The 18302-nt window shown below is 42.7% G+C and overlaps 1 protein-coding gene across 2 annotated transcripts in view; it reads left to right on the forward strand.

The window, feature by feature from the left end:
* The window catches only part of ankdd1a (ankyrin repeat and death domain containing 1A), a 273678-nt gene that overhangs the window by 216502 nt on the left and 38874 nt on the right, over positions 1–18302 (forward strand). Inside the window, exon 14 of one of the 2 annotated variants that reach the window (XM_060853051.1) lies at positions 7917–8048. The exons of the other annotated variant lie outside the window; for it this stretch is intronic. Within the exon in view, the coding sequence (XP_060709034.1) occupies positions 7917–8048 (132 nt within the window). The remainder of the gene's footprint in view (positions 1–7916; positions 8049–18302) is intronic. 2 annotated transcript variants of the gene reach the window in all.

Raw genomic sequence — 18302 nt, forward strand, 5'->3', positions numbered from 1 at the left:
GTTGAGCAACTAGTCCTGTTCCTCTCTCAACCAAATCTCTATAATGGCCACAACATCATAGTCCCATATATTGATCCAGATTCTAGGCCTATCTTCCTTACCTATAATACACCTTGCATTGAAAGAAATACGCTTTGGCCTGTGAGTACCATCATGTTCATTTACCTGTCTCTGCTTGTCCTTCCTTTCTGACTTATTGATCCTAATGTCTCCCTTCCCCTCAATTCCTCCACATGCTGACCACCTGCTGTGGTTCCAAGCCCCTTCCACTCTAGTTTAACAAAGAACATAGAAAAATACAGCACAGAACAGACCCTTTGGCCCACAATGTTGTGCCGAGATTTAATCCTAATGTAAAATATAGTAACTTAACCTACGCACCCCTCAACTCATTGCTATCCATGTGCATGTCCAGCAGTCGCTTAAATATCCCCAGTGACTCTGCTTCCACCACCACAGCTGGCAACACATTCCATGTAAAGAACCTACATCTGACATCTCCTTTATACCTTCCTCGTAATATTTTCAAACTATGACTTCCTGTACCACTCAATCCTGCCCTGGGGAAATGTCACTGGCTATTGACTCTATCTATTCCTCTCATTATTTTGTACACCTCGATCATGTCTTCTCTCTTCCTCCTCCTCTCCAGAGAGAAAAGTCCAAGCTTATTCAGCCTTTCTTGATAAGGCAAGCCCTCCAGTCCAGGCAGCATCCTGGTAAATCTTCTTTGCATCCTCCTCAAAGCCTCTGTATCTTTCCTATAGTAGGGCGACCAGAACTGGATACAATATTCTAAATGTGGTCTTACCAGGGATTTGGAGAGCTGCAGCAAAACCACGCGGCTCTGAAACTCGATCCCTCTGTTGATGAAAGCTAAAACACCATATGCTTTCTTAACAACCCTATCCACTTGGTTGGCAACTTTGAGGGATCTATGTACTTGCGCACCTAGATCCCTCTGTTCCTCCACACTGTCAAGAATCCTATCTTTAATCCTATATTCAGCATTCGAGTTCGATCTTCCAAAATGCATCACTTTGCATTTATCCAGGTTGAACTCTATCTGCCATTTCTCAGCCCAGCTCTGCATCCTGTCTATGTCGTACTGCAGCATGCAATAGCCCTTTATACTATTGACGACACCTCCAACCTTTGTGTCATCTGCAAATTTACTAACCCACCCCTCAACTTCCTCATCCAAGTCATTTATAAAATCTACAAAGAGCAGAGGCCCAAGAACAGAGCCTGCGGGACCCCACTCAACACTGACCTCCAGGCAAAATACTTCCCATCTACAACTACTCTTTGCCTTTTGTCAGCCAGCCAATTCTGAATCCAGACAGCCAAATCTCCCTGTATCCCATAATTCCTGACTTTATGAATGAGTTTACCATGGGGAACCCTATCAAATGCCTTGCTGAAGCCCATATACACCACATCCATTGCTTGACCATCATTGACCTGTCTTGACCTCTCCTCAAAGAACTCAATAAGATTTGTGAGGCATGATCTGCCCCTCACAAAGCCATGCTGACTGCCTTTAATCACACTATGCTTTTCCAAATAGTCATAAATCCTATCCCTCAGAATTCTATCCAAAACTTTGCTGACCACAGACGTAAGATTGACTGGTCTGTAATTGCCAGGGATTTCCCTATTACCCTTCTTAAAAAGAGGAACAACATTCGCCTCCCTCCTGAGCAGCACTAGCAAATTTCCCTGCAAGGATATTATTTGCCCTCCTTTAAACTTTTCCCTCTTAACTATGTTCGCTAGTATTTGACGTTTGTGGGAAAAAGACTATGACAATCCAGCCTATCCATGTCTCTCATAATTTTACATGCTTCTATCAGGTCTCCCTCAGCCCTAGTGAAAGAATGTAAGTTTGTTCAATCTCTCTTTATAGCTAATGGACACCAATCCACACAACATCCTGGTAAACCACTTTTGCACCCTTTCCAATGCTTTTTCATCCTTCCTATAATGTGGCAACTAGAACTGTACACAGTACTCCAACTGTGGCCAAACTAAAGTCTTACACAACTGCAACATAGCTTGCCAACTTCTGTACTTAGTGACCTGACTGATGAAGGCAAGCATGCCGTATATCTTCTTTACCACCTCATCCACTTGTGTTCCCACTTTACAGGAGATTTGGACTTAAGTCCCTCCAGACATCAATACTTCTAAGGACCCTGCTCCTTTACTGTGTACTTTCCTTTTGCACTTGACATCCCAAAGTTCATCAGCTCTCATTTTCCAGATGGAATTCCATCTGGCATTTCTCCACCCAGCTTTCCAACTAGTCTATATCATAGAAATCATTGAATCCTTACAGTGTGGAAACAGGCCATTTGGCCAACAAGTCCACAATGACCCTCTGAAGAGTGTCCCACCGAGACCCATTCCCCTACCACTATACATTTCCCCTAACTAATGCACATAGCCTACACATCCCTGAACATGACCAAAGGAAGAAACCAGAGCACCCAGAGAAAACCCACGCAAACACGGAGGGAATGTGCAAGCTCCACACAGACTGTCGCCTGAAGATGGAATCAAACCCAGGCCCCTGGCGCTGAGAGGCAGCAGTGCTAATCACTGAGCCACTAATTTTCATTTTGTTTGCAAACCTACTAATTATACCACTAACATTTTCATCTAACTTATGTATATACAGTACAAACAACAGAGGTCTCAGCACTGATCCTTGCGGAACACCAATGGTCACAGACCTCCAGTCAGAAAAACACCCTCTACGACTACCTTCTGTCTTCTATGATAAAGCATATGGAATAGTGTAGGTTAGATGGGCTTCAGATTGGTATGACAGCTTGGCGCAACATCGAGGGCCGAAGGGCCTGTGCTGCGCTGTAATGTTCTATGTTCTAAGCTAATTTTGTATCTAATTTATTGGCTTACCATGGATTCCACTGGTCACATGGCATCAGTCAGGATATTGAGAATAGAAGTTGGGAAGTTATGTTGTAGTTATGCAGGATGCTGGTGAGGCCACACTTGGAGTAATGTGTTCAGTTGGTCACCTATTTATAGCAAGAATGCTATTAAACTGGAAAGAGTGCTGAAGAAATTTACAAGGATGTTGCCTGAGCTCAATGGTCTGAGTTATCAGAGGGGTTGGACAAGGTAGGGCTTCTCTTGTTAGAACGTAGGAGACTGAGGGTTGTCTTATAGAAGTGTATAAGATCATGAGAGGCATGTATAGGGTGAATGCACTCAGTCTTGTTCCCAGGGTTGAGGAATCAAGGACTAGAGGGGATCAGTTTAAGGTTAGAGGGGAAAGAATTAAAAAGAACCTGAGGGGCAACCTTTTACATAGAAGATGGTACACGTATGGAATGAGCTACGAGCAGAAGTGGTTGAGGCAGGTACATTAACACAATTTAAAAGGCATTTAGACAAATACATGGATAGGAAGGATTAGAAGGATATGGTGCAAATGCAGGGGAATGGGGTTACCACATTTTGGTTGGCATGGACCAGTTTGTACCAAAGGATTATGCTCTATGACTGTCTGACTCTATGATTACTGCAGCTGAATTACAAAATTTGTTTACTATTTGCTGGTGTGAGTTTCATTCATTCTAGCAATTTCACCTAAGCACCATTTTGACAGTTTCTTAGTGGGATAATGGCCCAATTGAAAGGTATTTAACAAGTACGTACAGAAACCATTTGCTGTTCTGTAATCTGTTCAGGTCCGGGGAATGGTTGGTGAGGGCTGATTAATATTATAATGTTTCGTGGAGACATGATAGCGGGGATGGTATTGTTCTGTACGTTATGCTTGTTCAAAGGTAGCAAGAGCTGATAAGGTGTGAAAATGCAGTAATGGGTTTGAAAGGGTTGTTTTGAATAGAAAGGGTTGTTTGAAATTTTACTATCTTACAGTAGTAAAATATACTACAAAACACAGTTTTGTAAATAAATGAATGAAACTATGTTATAGCAAACAATGGGTTAGTAAGAGGTTATGAATGCTTGAACAGGAACCCGGTATTAATGAATATAGCAAGCTGGTGAGTGAATTAGTAAAGATAACCTAAAACACAATATCTCACAAAACCCCCTTGATGCACCTAACAAATTCTGTCCCATCTAAGCCCCTGTCACTAAGGGAGCCTCAGTTAATATTGGGAATATTAAAATCGCCCACTAGAACAACCCTGTTAATTTTACATCTTTCTATAAGTTGACTGTTTCTCTGTCCAACTGGCTATTGGGAGGTTTACAATGTAACCCCATCATAATGATTACAGCTTCCTAATTCTTAAGTTCTACCCATACGGCCGTTCAAGATGTCTTCTCTTTGTACAGCTGTACAGTACATTCTCCTTCATGTAACTCTCCGAATCCTTTTACATCTCTCTCTACCACAGCTAAAACATCTAAACCCTAGAATGTTGAGCTGCCAGTCATGCCCTTCTCTCAACCAAATTTTTGTAATGGCTACAACATCACAATTTCATGTACTAATGTAGACTCTAAGCTGATCTGTCTTGCCTGCCATACTCCTTACATGAAGATAAGTTCACTTAGGACCACCAGACCCACCTTGTTCATTAACCTGGTCCTGCCTGTTCTTCCTATTAGATTTGTTTGACTTGACCACTGCCTTCCCCTTGATTACTCCACATGCTGACCTACTGCTCTGGTTCCCACCCTCCCTCTGCCACACTAGTTTCAACTCTCCCAAATGACACTGGCAAATCTCCCTGCAAGAATATTGTTGCACCTCCAGTTTATGTATAAGCCATCTTCCTTGTACAGATCCCTCCTGTCCTGGAAGAGATCCCAATAATCTAAGTATCTGAAGCTCTCCCTCCTACACCAGCTCTTTATTCAGGCTATCACACGTATTATCTTTCTATTTCTGGTTTCACAAGCATGTGGAACAGGGCATAAAAATAGGAGGGATGTGATTGCACTGGAAAGGGTGCAGAGGAGATTTACCAGAATCTTGCTTGGGTTGGAGAGTTTTAGTTATGAAGAGAGACTGGATATCTGGGGCTATTTTTCTTGGAGCACAGGAGACTGAAGGGAAATGTATAAAATTATGAGAGGGGTAGACAAGAAGAACATCTTCCTCTTGGTGGAGGGATCAATGACCAGAGGGCACAGGATTAAGGTAAGGAGATCAAGGTTTACAGGAGATGTGTAGAAAGACATTCAAACAGAGGGCTATTAGAATCTGGAACTCACTGCCTGAAAGGCTAGTGGAACCAGAAACAACAACTAACACTTAAGGAGTATTCAAATATGCATATGTGATGTAAAGGCATACAAGCTTATGGCCTGACCTGCCGTGCTTTTCCAGAACCAAACTCCTGACTCCGATCTCCAGCATCTGCAGCCCTCATTTTCACCATATAAGTTTATGGGCCAACTGCAGGGCTAGGATTGGAATAGTTGGCAGGAAGGGTCACCGGACCCGAAACGTTAACTCTGATTTCTCTCCACAGTTGCACCACATCTGCTGACGTTCTCCAGCGATTTATGTTTTTGTTTTAGAATAATTAGGTGCTTGTTTTTGACAGACTTAGATTTAATGGAACATTTTCTGTGATGTAGACTCCAATGACCCTATTCCAATCCCATCTGTCTCACTGAGAAGCTCCTCATTCTCACTCTATTAGTTCCTCACTTTCTATAGCAGCTCCTCTCTATGTCTCTCTCTTTGTTGCAGCTCCTTGCTCTCTCTTTATTGCAGCTCTCCCTCGATGGCCACTCCTCGTTCCTGTCTCGAAGACAGGTCCTCACTTCCTTGTGCTGTCTAGATGTTCCTTGCACTCTCTAAAGCAAATCCTGCTTACCTCTTTATAGCAGCTTCTTGCTCTGTTTCACTTTAGCAGGTCTTCACTCTGTCTTGCTGTAGCAACTCCTCATTCTGTTTCTTTATTGCATGCCCTTTGCTCTCTGTCTCTATAATAGCACCTCACACTGTCTGTGGCAACTCCTCATTCTCACCACCTCTGTAGCAATTCCTCATTTTCTCTCTGCATATTTTCTAATCAACCCGTTCAGAGATATTATTACCTATCTCTGGAGCAGGTGGCTGAATTCAGGCCTCCTGTCTCCGAGGTAGGGACATTACTATTGCACTATGAGACCTTTTGTTTTTGCTTTGTTATAGCTCCCTTGATAGAAGCTGTTTGTTCCCTCTGTAGCACTTCCTTGCACTCTGTCCCTATTGCAGCTGGTCATTCTCTGTCTCTCTATATAGCAGCTCCTTGCACTCATTCTCTCTGGCAGCTCCTCATTCTCCCTGCCTCTTTAGCAGCTCATTGTATTCTGTCTCTTTATGGCAACTTTCATTCCCTCCCTCTACAGCGCCCATATGACAGCTATTCATTCACATTCTGTAGTAGCTTCTCACTCTTTCTAAAGTTGTATCTCTCTTTATCTCCATAGCAGTTCTACATTCACTGTATAGCAACTCATTCTCTCTGTTGCTTTATTATGTCGTCGCCCTCACCTTCCCTATTGCAGCTACTTGTCCTCTCGCCTTATATCAGCTCTAATTCTCCCTCTGTAAAAGCCCCCTTTCAGCAATTCTTGGTTCTCACTTTATCCAGCAGCAACCTCATCTCTCCCTCCATAACAGCAGCTTGTTCTGTCACTGTAGTGACTCCTCATTTTCTCTCTATACAGCTCCTCATTCTCCCTCTCATTGGCAGCTCCTCATTTTTTCTTTCACACGTCTTCACTCTGTGTTGCAGTTTCTCATTTTCTCTCTATTGCAGCTGCCCACGCTCTCTCTATAGCAGCTCATCATCCTTTCTCTCTCTCTCTCCCTTTAGCACCTTCTCATTCTCTTGACAACAGCTCCTCCTCGTTTCTCTCCATAACAACTCCTTGCTTTCTGTCTCTGTGCAGTTCCTCATTCTCTTTGTAGAAGCTCCTTGGGTGCTCTCATCAGTTTCCTGAAGAAGGGCTCATGCCCGAAACGTCAATTCTCCTGCTCCTTGGATGCTGCCTGACCTGCTGCGCCTTTCCAGCAACAGCAGCTGTTTCTCTGTCGGAGCTCCTTATTCTTTCTCTTTCTCTTTAGCAGCTCTCTGTTCTCTCCATAGATCCCTTTCGCTGTCTCTTTAGCATCCCCTTGTTCTGTAATTCAGTTGTTTTAATCTTTATGACTATATGTGATTTTCTTTTTCTGTGGCAGTTCGTCACTCCCTCTCCATAGCATCTTTTTGTTCTCTCTAGCAACTCTCCACTATCCCCATGGCAGTTTCATGCTCTCTGGAACAACTTCTTGCTCTGTCTAAACCAGGTCCTGCTATCCTAGCACATTGCTGGATCTATAGCAGCTCCTAATTCTCTAGATAGCAGTTCTTGGTGCAGTCTCTAAAGCAGTTCCAGTCCCTTGACCATTTTCTTGCTCTTTCACTCATTTATATATTTTTTCTCTCTCTTACTCTCTCTAATTTCCAAATTTATTTCTTAAGATAATATATGTGTGAGGCATTAGATTTTTCTGTGAATAAAATTGTGTTATAGTTTTAAGTAATTTGGTTATCCTAATCATAGAGTGGAAGCAGGCCAGTTGGCCCATCAAATCTACACTGACCCTCCGAAGATCATCCCACCCTAACCTATTCCCTCACGCCCCTCCCCACCACCCTAACCCTGATTTCCCGTGGCTAATTCACCTTTAGTGCACATCCCTCAACACTTTGGGAATTTATCATTGCCAATCCACCTATCCTGCACATCTTTGGACAGTGGGAGGAAACTGGAGCACCCGGAGGAAACTCGTGCAGACATGGAGAAAATGTGCAAACTCTACAGACAGTCGCCCAAGGCAGCAATGCTAACCACTGAGCTGCTGTGCTCTCAAATATTTGTCTGTTTGTAATATTTAAAGATACTTGCATTTTTCTAATTAACAGGTATGAAAAGTTACAAGGAGCATGGGCACAGGATGTTGCTGAATTGGCTGCCCGGTGTGATCATCTCAGGAGAAAACCCAGTTAAAGGGTTGTATGAAGGCCTAGTGGGAATAGGCAGGAGAGACCTGGCAGGTAATTTTTAACATTTCTTTATTCAATTGTGCGACATGTGTGTTCCAGGCTGGTTAGTGTTTATTACTAGTCCCTAGTTGTATCATCTATAGCCACTGGCTAATTTTAGAACATAGAACAGTACAGCACAGTACAGGCCCTTCAACCTACGATGTTGTGCCGAGCATTTATCTTAATCTAAGATCAACCTAACCTACATACCCCTCAATTTACAGTCGTCCATGTGCTTGCCCAGCAGTTGCTTAAATGTCCATAAAGTCTCTGACTCTACTACCACTGATGGCAGTGCATTCCAAACACCCATCACTCTGCGTAAAGATCCTGCCTCTGACATCTCCCTTATACCTCCCCCAGTCACCTTAAAGTTATGACCCCTTGTGACAGCCATTTCTGCTCTGGGGAAAAGTCTCTGGCTATCTACTTTATCTATGCCTCTCATTACATTGTACACCTCTATCAAGTCACCTCTCTTCCTTCTCTCCAGTGTGAAAAGCCCCAGCTCACTCAACCTCTCTTCATAAATAAAAGCCTCCAATCCAGGCAGCATCTTGGTAAATCCTTCTAATAACAAGGTGACCAGAACTGAACACACTATTCCAAGGTTTTTATAGAGCTGCAGCAAAACCTCGTGGCTCTTAAACTCAATCACCCTGTTAATGAAAGCCAAACCACAATACGCCTTCTTAAAAACATAACAACTTGGGTGGCAAATTTGAAGGATCTATGTACGTGGATCCCAAGATCCTGCTGTTCCTCCACATTGCCAAGAATCCTGTCTTTATTTCTGTATTCAGCATTCAAATTCAAATTCCACCTTCCAACATGAATCATTTTGCATTTATCCAGGTTGAATTCCATCTGCCACTTCTCAGCCCAGCTCTGCATCCTATCAATGTCAGGTTGTAGCCTGCAATTGCCCTCGACACTATCTACAACACCACCGATCTTTATGTTATCGGCAAACGTACTAACCAACCTTCCACTTTTTCATCCAAGTCATTTATAAAAACTATGAAGAACAGATCTCTGTGAGACCCCACTGGTCACTGATTTGCAGGCAGAATACTTTCCATCCACTACCACTCGCTGTCTGCTTTCAGCCAGCCCATTTTGTATCTAGACAACCAAATTTCCCTGTATCTCCAACTCCTAACTTTGTGAAAGGGCCTACCGTGGGGAACCTTATCAAATGTCTTACTGAAATCCATATACACCATATTCATTGCTCGACCTTCATCAACTTTTCTTGTCACGTCCTCAGTTGAAATCACCCATAACAACAACTCTGTTACATTTGCACCTTTGCTTGTGAGGCATGACCTGCCCCTCACTTAGCCATGCTATCTTTTAATCAAACTATGTTTTTCCAAATAGTCATAAATCTTATCTCTCAGAATCCTTTCCAATACCTTGTTTATCACAGACGTAAGACTGACTAGTCTGTAATTCCCAGGGATTTCCCTATTCCCTTTCTTGAACAGAGAAACAGCATGCGTCTTCCTCCAATCATCTGGTACTACTCCTATGGAGAGTGAGGATGCAAAGACCATCACCAGAGGCACAGCAATCTTATTCCTTATTTCGTGTAGTAACCTTGGATATATCTGGTCCGGCCCTGGAGACTTACCTATTTTGATGCTTCTCAGAATTTCCAGCACATTCACTTTCTTAATATAAATCTGTTCAAGCCTATTAACCTGATCCATGGTGTTCTGATTATCAACAAGGTCCCTCTCTCTAGTGAATACTGGAACAAAAATCTACTTCAGGCCTCCCAACGTCTTCAGGCTCCAGGCACAAATTCCCTCCACTATCCCTGATTGGTCCTACCCTCTCTCTGATCATTCTCTTATTCCTCATGTGCATGTCGAATGCCTTTGGGTTTCCCTAATCCTTCCCGCCAAGGGTTTTTCGTGCCCCTTCCTAGCTATCCCCAGTCCATTTTTGAGTTCTTTCCTAGCTACCCTGTAATCCTCTAAAGCTGTGCCAGATCCTTGTTTCCTCAATCTTAAGTAAGCTTCCTCCTTCCTCTTGCTGAGAAGCTCCTCTTCTCTTGTCATTCAAAGCTCCTTCACCTTGCCATTCTTTGCATCAGTGGAACAAAGTTATCCAATACTCGCAACAAATGCTCCTTAAACAGCCTCCATATTTCTGTTGTGCAATTCCCGTGGAAGAATTGTCCCCAATTTATACTCCACAGGTCCTGTCTAATCACAGTATAATTTTCTCTTCCTCAATTAAATACCTTCCCATATTGTCTATTCCTATCCCTCTTCCTGGCTATGGTAAAGGTGAGGCAGTTTTGGTCACTATCACCGAAATGCTTTCCCACTGAGAGATCTGACACATTGTCTGACACGTTGCCTAGCATCAAATATTGAGTCAGGAATCCTTCCTGGGCCCACCTAACAAAATTGGCTCCATCCAGACCATCTGCACCAAGGAGATTCCAATCAACTTTAGGGAAATTGAAGTCACCCATAACAACAACTCTGTTATACCTTTCCAAGAACTACTGTCCAATCTGTTCTTCCATCTCCCTGCTGCTATTGGGAGGTCTATATGTAGTGCCTTTATTTAATAAAGGCTGTAAAGAGAAGCCTGAGAACTGTAGACTGGTGAATCTGACAACAGTGGCGAATAAGTTGTTGGAGAGGAGTCTGAAAGATAGGATTTATGTGCATTTGAAGAGGCCAGAACTGATAGCATGGCTTTGCATGTGGGAAATCATCTCATAAACTTGATTGAGAATTTTGAGGACGTGGCCGAAAAGATAGATGACAACAGAATTGTAGACCATGTCTACGCAGACTTTCGTTAAGCCTTTGACAAGGTTCAGCATGGGTTAGTAAAGTTAGTACACATTGGATTTAGGGAGAGTTTGCAAATTAAATACAAAATTGGCTTTAGAGTGGAGGAGAGATGGTGGTCATGGAGGGTTGTTTTTCGGACTGGAGGCCTGTCACCAGCAGGGATCAGTGCTAGGTCTGCTATTGTATGTCAATTATATAACAACTTGGATAGAACTTAGGAGGCGCGGTTAAGTATGTTTGGTAATAACACCAAAGTTGGTGGGAAAGTGGAAAGTGAAGAAGGTTATTTAAGATTCCAGAAGGATCTTGATCTATTGGGCCAGTGGGCTGAGCAGTGGCAGATGGAGTTTAATTTGGATAAATGTAACTTATTGCATTTGATAGGACACACAAGGCAAGACATATACAGTTAGCGGTAGGGCCCTGTGGATTGTTGTCAAACAGAGAGACCTAGGGGTTCAGATACGTAGTTCTTTGAAAGTTGCAGAGTGTTTAAGAAGGTGTTTAGCATACTTACCTTCATTGCTGAGATAATTGAGTATTGGGAAGTCCTTTTGGGATCCTACAGGACAATTGGTGAGGTCACTTTTGGAGTATTATGTCCAGTTCAGGTCACATTGCTATAGGATAGATATTATTAAATTGAAAAGGGTTCAGAAGAGATTTACAAGGATGTTGCCAAGACTGACAGTTTTCGTTGTACTGAGAAGCTGGGTAGGCTGGGACTTCTTTCACTGGAGCTTAGGTGTAATGAGGTCAGCCAGGTGGACCTCATTGAACTTGATTGGGGCTGTTAATCTGGTAAGACTTATCTGACAGAGAAGAACAGGAGTGTCAGACATCCTGTACACTCTGAGAGCTGGCTGTAAGGGAGCTGGATCAGTGTCAAGGACTCTCTATGTATAAATAAAGGGTGACTTGGTGACAGGCTCTGTGGAGTTATTTCAGTGGCGATGAGAGAAAGGCAAATGCCTGAAGGAATTTGCTCACAACAGTCATCTTGAATTGCGGTTAGCATTTCTGGCATTATGATGGTATTCGGGAAGCTTGACTCATTTGATCCTGTTGTTGAAGACTGGGACAATTATGGGGAAAGAATGCATTTTTTTTTCCTGGCGAATGACATTGGGTCAAATGTAAAGCAATGATTAATTCTCCTGACAGCTTTTTTTTGTCATTAAGAGTCTAATTTTCTCTGAGGCACTAGATACTAAATCCTCTCAAGAGTTGATGGATTTAGTTCAGGAATATTATGACCCTAAGCCTCTTTCAATTCTGAACCTCTATCGGTTGTATTCTACAATTTCAAATAACCTCCATTCCCATCCCCTAACTCCCTTTCTAGCCCCTTCTCCTCCCTTCCAGTCCACTTACTCCAGCCACCAACCGGATTCATTCTTCCCATCGACCAAGTAGGCTGTACCTTCTGCCTGTGTTCACACATCACGACCGCACCACTCTGCCTCTCTTCCACCCCTCCTTTATCTGCAGCTCCCTGCATTTTCACTTCCAGTCATGAAGAAGGCTTATACCCAAAACATTGACTACTCCTCCTTTTGATGCTGTCTGGCTTGCTGTGTTCTTCCAGCTTGTCTACATTTGTTTTACTCGGCAATTCAAGAACCAGGGAATTCATATCAGGAGTTTTGATTAGGATAAGACGACTGACAGAGGCTTTGATTTAACCCTTAATGTGATGCTGAGAGACCATTTGGTATGTGGGATTAACGATGTAACAGTGAAAAAGCATCTACTAGCTGAAGCCCATCTGGACTTCAAACAGGCTTCATCATTGGAAAATGTGGCAAGTAGAGCATTTGAGTTGGACGGTATTCTGATGGACTTGCCACTCCGACTGAGCTTTAAAGGCAATTGCATTGTCAGACTCAGGACATGTCCTGAACAGAGGGATTCTTGGTCAGCCCACAGCAAAGCCCCAAAACAAAGCCAAATCTCAGCCAAATACTTAAAATTTTCTTCAGGATCGGGGCCGGCAAGCCATTATAGTTGCAGCTGGTATGCAGACTTGAGACTACAAAGGAGACCCACTAGAACTAAATAGAGTAAGACAACTCATACACCAGTATCTAGGATAGTGCACACCCTGGGAAGTCCACCTACATCAGTTTGGAACTTTGCAACATCCAAATCAAAATTAATCAAAATAAATATCTGGTTAAATGGTCACCTGATTCTAATAGAGGTTGATACTGATGCAGCCATTTCAGTGATCACAGAAGCAGTCTTTAACATTTGCTCTGGTCTCTAATCCTTAAGTTTGCACAAGAGCTTGGCTAAACTGAGAACCTATACCTTTACAGATTAAGGATGCAATTTTGGTTCCGGTCTCTTGTGAGAAGAAATTACCACAGATTGTAATAAAGGCGTGGACCCAAGTTTCATAGGGCAAAACTGGTTGAGAAAAATTCATCGAGATTGGCTCAACATCTTTTGATCAGAAAATGGCTGCCTGAGTGAAGTCCTAATTAAATACTTGGATGTTAAATACCTGAGTAGCATGAGGCTCAGTGGTTAGCACTGCTGCCTCACAGTGCCAGGGACCCGGGTTCAATTCCAGCCTCGGGTGACTGTCTGTGTGGACTTTTCACATTTTCCCTGTGTATGCATGTTTCCTCTAGGTGCTACAGTTTTTTCCCACAATCTAAAAATGTGCAAGTTAGGTGATTTGGCCATGCTAAATTGCCCACAGTATTCAAGGATGTGTAGGTAAGGTGCAATAGTCCGGGATAAATGTATAGGAATGGATCTGGGATGGGATACTCTTCGGAGGGTTGGTGTGGATTGTTGGGTCGAAGGGCCTGTTTCCACACTATAGGGATTCTATATTTCTGGAAGACCCAGGTACTATCAAAGGAGCCAAGGCCATATTGAAGTCTTTTGTTGATCTGAAACATGACTCAGACAAATTATTTATTTGTCCAAACTAATCTTTAATTTTCTCTTGCATGCAAGGGAGAGCACCTATTCACATAGTCCTAGGTAACAACTCCAACAAGCAATTCAAAATACAGTCTTTTTATAACATAAACATGGAAAAATCTCTTCATGATTATTCAACAAAACAGTAAGTACAAAATTGTGATAACGGGTCTCACTGATAGGAAATGAATACCGGTGCATTTCACTGGGACTATCTGTTCTTTCCAAGGCCATCTGCCTTTCCCATCTGCTTGTTTGAACTGCAGCTTTCTGCCCACTAGTCACCAGCAATACCAAACTCAACCCTCAAGCCATTCTATCCTTCTTGCTGGCCTCCAAAACGTTTTATTCTTCCACAGCTACCTTGCATGTTGACCAGGAAGCTCCACAATTCTGAATGGCCTGGTCAGTATTATTTGCCTTATGGACAAAGTAGAGGCAGCAACCAAAAGGCTGGAAAACAAAGTAATCATCAAACCACACCAATTTGCGAAATGAGCAGCCAGTGGTCTCATCAATTGTGAAGTCCAACGGGTTAGTTTGCCTTTGTGTGAATTTGAAATAAATGATAGTTTGTTTTTCACAGCTGGATAAATAACCAATCCCCCTCAAAGCTGGAAGGGGTGCTGTCCTTCACGAAGCTGGAAATGAGCTATGTGTACTGGCAATTGAGGTTAGATGAGGATTATATTAATTAATATGCATAACGGATTGTACCAATATACAAGACTGCTACTTCGGTTATCATCAGTCTGTGCAAGTTTTCATACGTCTGCATACCAGCTGCAACTATAACTTTCCAAGTTCTACCCCAGGTCATCATTTATCTAGATGACTTGCTAATAACAGGGAAGACCAATAAGAAGCACTTTGAGAACTTGGACATGGTCCTTAGATGTTTCGCCCAGGCAGACATATGGCTTAGGAGGGAAAATACGTTCAATTAGAGAAGGGACATTTGCCAGTCATATTTGAAGGCAGGAAGTTCCACTAATACCTTTAAGGCCTAAATTTGTAACAGTAATGGACTACAACCCCACTTAAACATGACAAGGCAGTGTCACCCATAGCTTCAGGCTGGATTCAATGGTAGGCTCTAATTCTAAGTGGGTATAATTACAAGTTGGAATACCATCCAGGAGGCCAAGTAACAAATGCAGATGCAATGGTCTGCCTCCTGCTGGGAGATACACCACCAGTCGCATTGCCACTGGAAAAGTCTGTGATGATTTTAAATTTTCTGGATGAGCTTCAAATCACAGCTGACAATATCAGACTTTGGACACAGAAAGATCTGATCCTGGCAAAACTGAAACAGCATATTGTGACAAGGAAAATCAAAGGGCTGTCACAACCAGAATTGAAACCCTTTTGGATCAGATCACAGTCAAGAATGGCATGTCATGATGGAGAGCAAGAATGATTGTCCCAAGCAAAAGTCACCACCAGATACTGGGTGAACTTCACCAGCGTCATCCAGGAGTTTCCAAAATGAAGATGTTGGTGAGAAGTTTTTTGATTTGGTTTATTGCTGTCATATGTACCTTAGTACAGGTTTGTTTTGCGTGCAGCATAGGCAGATCATAACATACAAGGACATACAGATCATTGGGTGTTTAGACAGAGCGAGGCATATGAAGGTTACGGCTACACAGGAGGTGCACAAAAGCAAGATCAATATTAGATTTGAAATTAGAGAGGTCCATTCAGCAGTCTAATAACAGCGGGGAGAAGCTATTCTTGAACTTGTTGGTACATGTGTTTAAGCTTCTGTATCTTCTGCCTGATGGAAGAGGTTAGAAGAGAGCATTACCAGGGTGGGAGAGGTCTTTGATGATGCTGGCATCCCAGGGTGGGAGAGGTCTTTGATGATGCTGGCATCCTTTCTACAACAATGAGAAGCGTAGATGGATTCTATGAATGGTAGGTTGGCTTGCGTGTTGATCTGGGCTGCACACACAGCCTTCTGTAATTTCTTATGATCCTGAGCAGAGCAGTTGTCATAACAGGCTATTAGGCACCAAGTTAGAATGCTTTCTGTGGTGCATCTCTAACAGTTGATGAAGGTCCTTATGGCCATACCAAATTTCCTAAACATCCTAAGGAAGAAGACGCATTGCTGAGCCTTCTTGGGCATTGCAACTACATGGGAGGTCCAGGACAAGTTGTTGATTGTCATCACTCTCTTGATGCTCTTTGCAGACAAGGACAAAAACTACTGCTCACAGCACTGAACCCTGCAGCACCCCATTCATCACTGCCTGCCATTTTGAAAAGGAACTATTTATTCCAACTCTCTGCTTCCTGTTTCCTAACTTGTTCTCTATCCTTGTCAATAAATTACCTCCGATACCATGTGCTTTAATTTTCCTTACTAATCTCTTGCCAAAAGTCCAGATCCACTACATCTACTGATTCGCCATTGTCTACTCTACTGGTCATATCGTCAAAAGATTCCAGAAGATTTGTAAAGCATGATTTCCCTTTAGTGAGTCCATACTGACTAGAACCGATTCTATCACTGCTTTCCAAATGATCAGTTATTTCGTCCTTAATGATTGACTTCAGCATTTTCCCCGCCAACAATGTGGCTAAATGGCCTAGAATTCTTTATTTTCCCTCTCCTCCTTTTTTAAAGCATTAGCTACCCTCCAGTCTATTGGAACTCTTTGAGAGTCCCCAGAATGCTGGAACATTATCACCAATGTGGCAGCTATTTCTAGGGCCACTTCCTTAAGTACGCTTAAGGAAGCAGAGCGTCATCCCATAGGGTCTTATCAGGTTTTCCCCAAAACCATTTCCTGACTAATAAAGATTTCCTTTCTTTTTTCCTTCATGTTTGACCCTCTGTCCCCCAGCATTTCTTGAAGATTATTTATGTCCTCCTTAGTGAAGACAGATCCAAAGCTGGTCTGCTATCTCTTTGTTGTCCATTATAAATTCACCTGATTCTAACTTCAAAGGACCTACATTTGTCTTCATCTTTCATTTTCTCTTCACATATCTATAAGAACTTTTGCAGTCAGGTTTTGTTTCCGGCAAGCTTAATTTTATATTCTATTTTCCTTTTCGGAATTAAACCCTTTGTCCTCCTCTGCTGAATTTTGAATTTCTCCCAATTCCTGCCCTTTCACTTTAACACTGTTCCTGATTTCCATTGTTAGCCGTAATTAAGCCACCTTCCCTGTTTTACTGTTACGCCACACAGGGATGTATAATTGTTATACGTCAACTGTGCAGTTTCATTACTTCGTGGGCTCAATGTTCTTAGTCATTGTCTCAAAGTGGCTGGGTGTACACAGAGTTCATTTGTCAAACACAGGAATGACGATAGAAAAGCTGTGTGCATCTTTTGCAATTTACTGACTCCTAGAAGTGTTGGTCACAAATAATGGGCCATCGTTTACCAGCAGGGAATTTGTGTATTTCCTGAAGTCAAATGGTATTCAACACATAAGGATAGTTCCATACCATCCATCATCTAATGGTCTGGCAGAAAGGGTAGTCTAAACATGAAAAGCAGACTTAAAGAAACAGCCTAAAGCTTCACAAGACACCAAACAGTCCCGGGTTCCTATTTGGTTGCAGGACCTCATGCAACTACAGGAATAACTCCAGCAGAGTTGCAAGTGGAGAGAAGACTCTACATCAAGTTAAATCTGATCTTCCTGGACCTGGGCTGGGGAGGGTGAAAAGCCATCAGGAACTCCAATGCCAGACACAAGACTCTGCTAAGCAAGAGAGACAGTTTACTTCAGTGTTGAAGTTTAGTGTATGAACCATGGAATGTCCATGCATGGGTTGACGTGAGAATTGGTCCAGTTCAAAGGTCCTGAACAAGCATGTGGACCATATAAAAGCTGCAACCTTGCAAATGGTGCAGGAGCAAAAGTTACTTGACACTCTTTCCGATTGTTCTGGAACCTGAGTTTTCTCCCTCTCCCACAGCATTGAAGATACCTTGGAATCTGTGATAGACACAGCAGTTATCGCCATCTCAATGCCTTTGCACCTGAAGAAGTAAACAAATCTTTCCAAGACCCACCAGGCACAAGAGGTGATCTACTGTGCATTACATGCCACCACTATCAGAGACAGAGTTGGGGGAACCTGACCTGATGCTAAAACGCCCCAGGAGGAGCTATAAAAAAAGAACTGGCCTAAGTCCTCAGACTCAGAGAGGGAGGGATATAGTGATTGTAGCTAGGTTAACCAGGTGGACCATATAGAAAATGAGTTCCATGATTCATTCAGGGAGTCCTAGGAGAAAGTGAGGACTGCAGATGCTGGAGATCAGAGCTTAAAAATGTGTTGCTGGAAAAGTGCAGCAGGTCAGGGAGCATCAAAGGAGCAAGAGAATCGACATTTCGGGCAAAAGCCCTTCTTCAGGAATCATTCAGGGAGTCCTGTCCAACAGATAAAAACAGGAGTGTCAGACTTCCTGTATTGAGAGAGCTGGATCAGTGTTAAGGACTCTCCTTACATAAATAAAAGGAGATTT

The sequence above is a fragment of the Hemiscyllium ocellatum genome, chromosome 39 (assembly GCF_020745735.1).
Source record: "Hemiscyllium ocellatum isolate sHemOce1 chromosome 39, sHemOce1.pat.X.cur, whole genome shotgun sequence".
NCBI lineage: Eukaryota > Metazoa > Chordata > Chondrichthyes > Orectolobiformes > Hemiscylliidae > Hemiscyllium > Hemiscyllium ocellatum.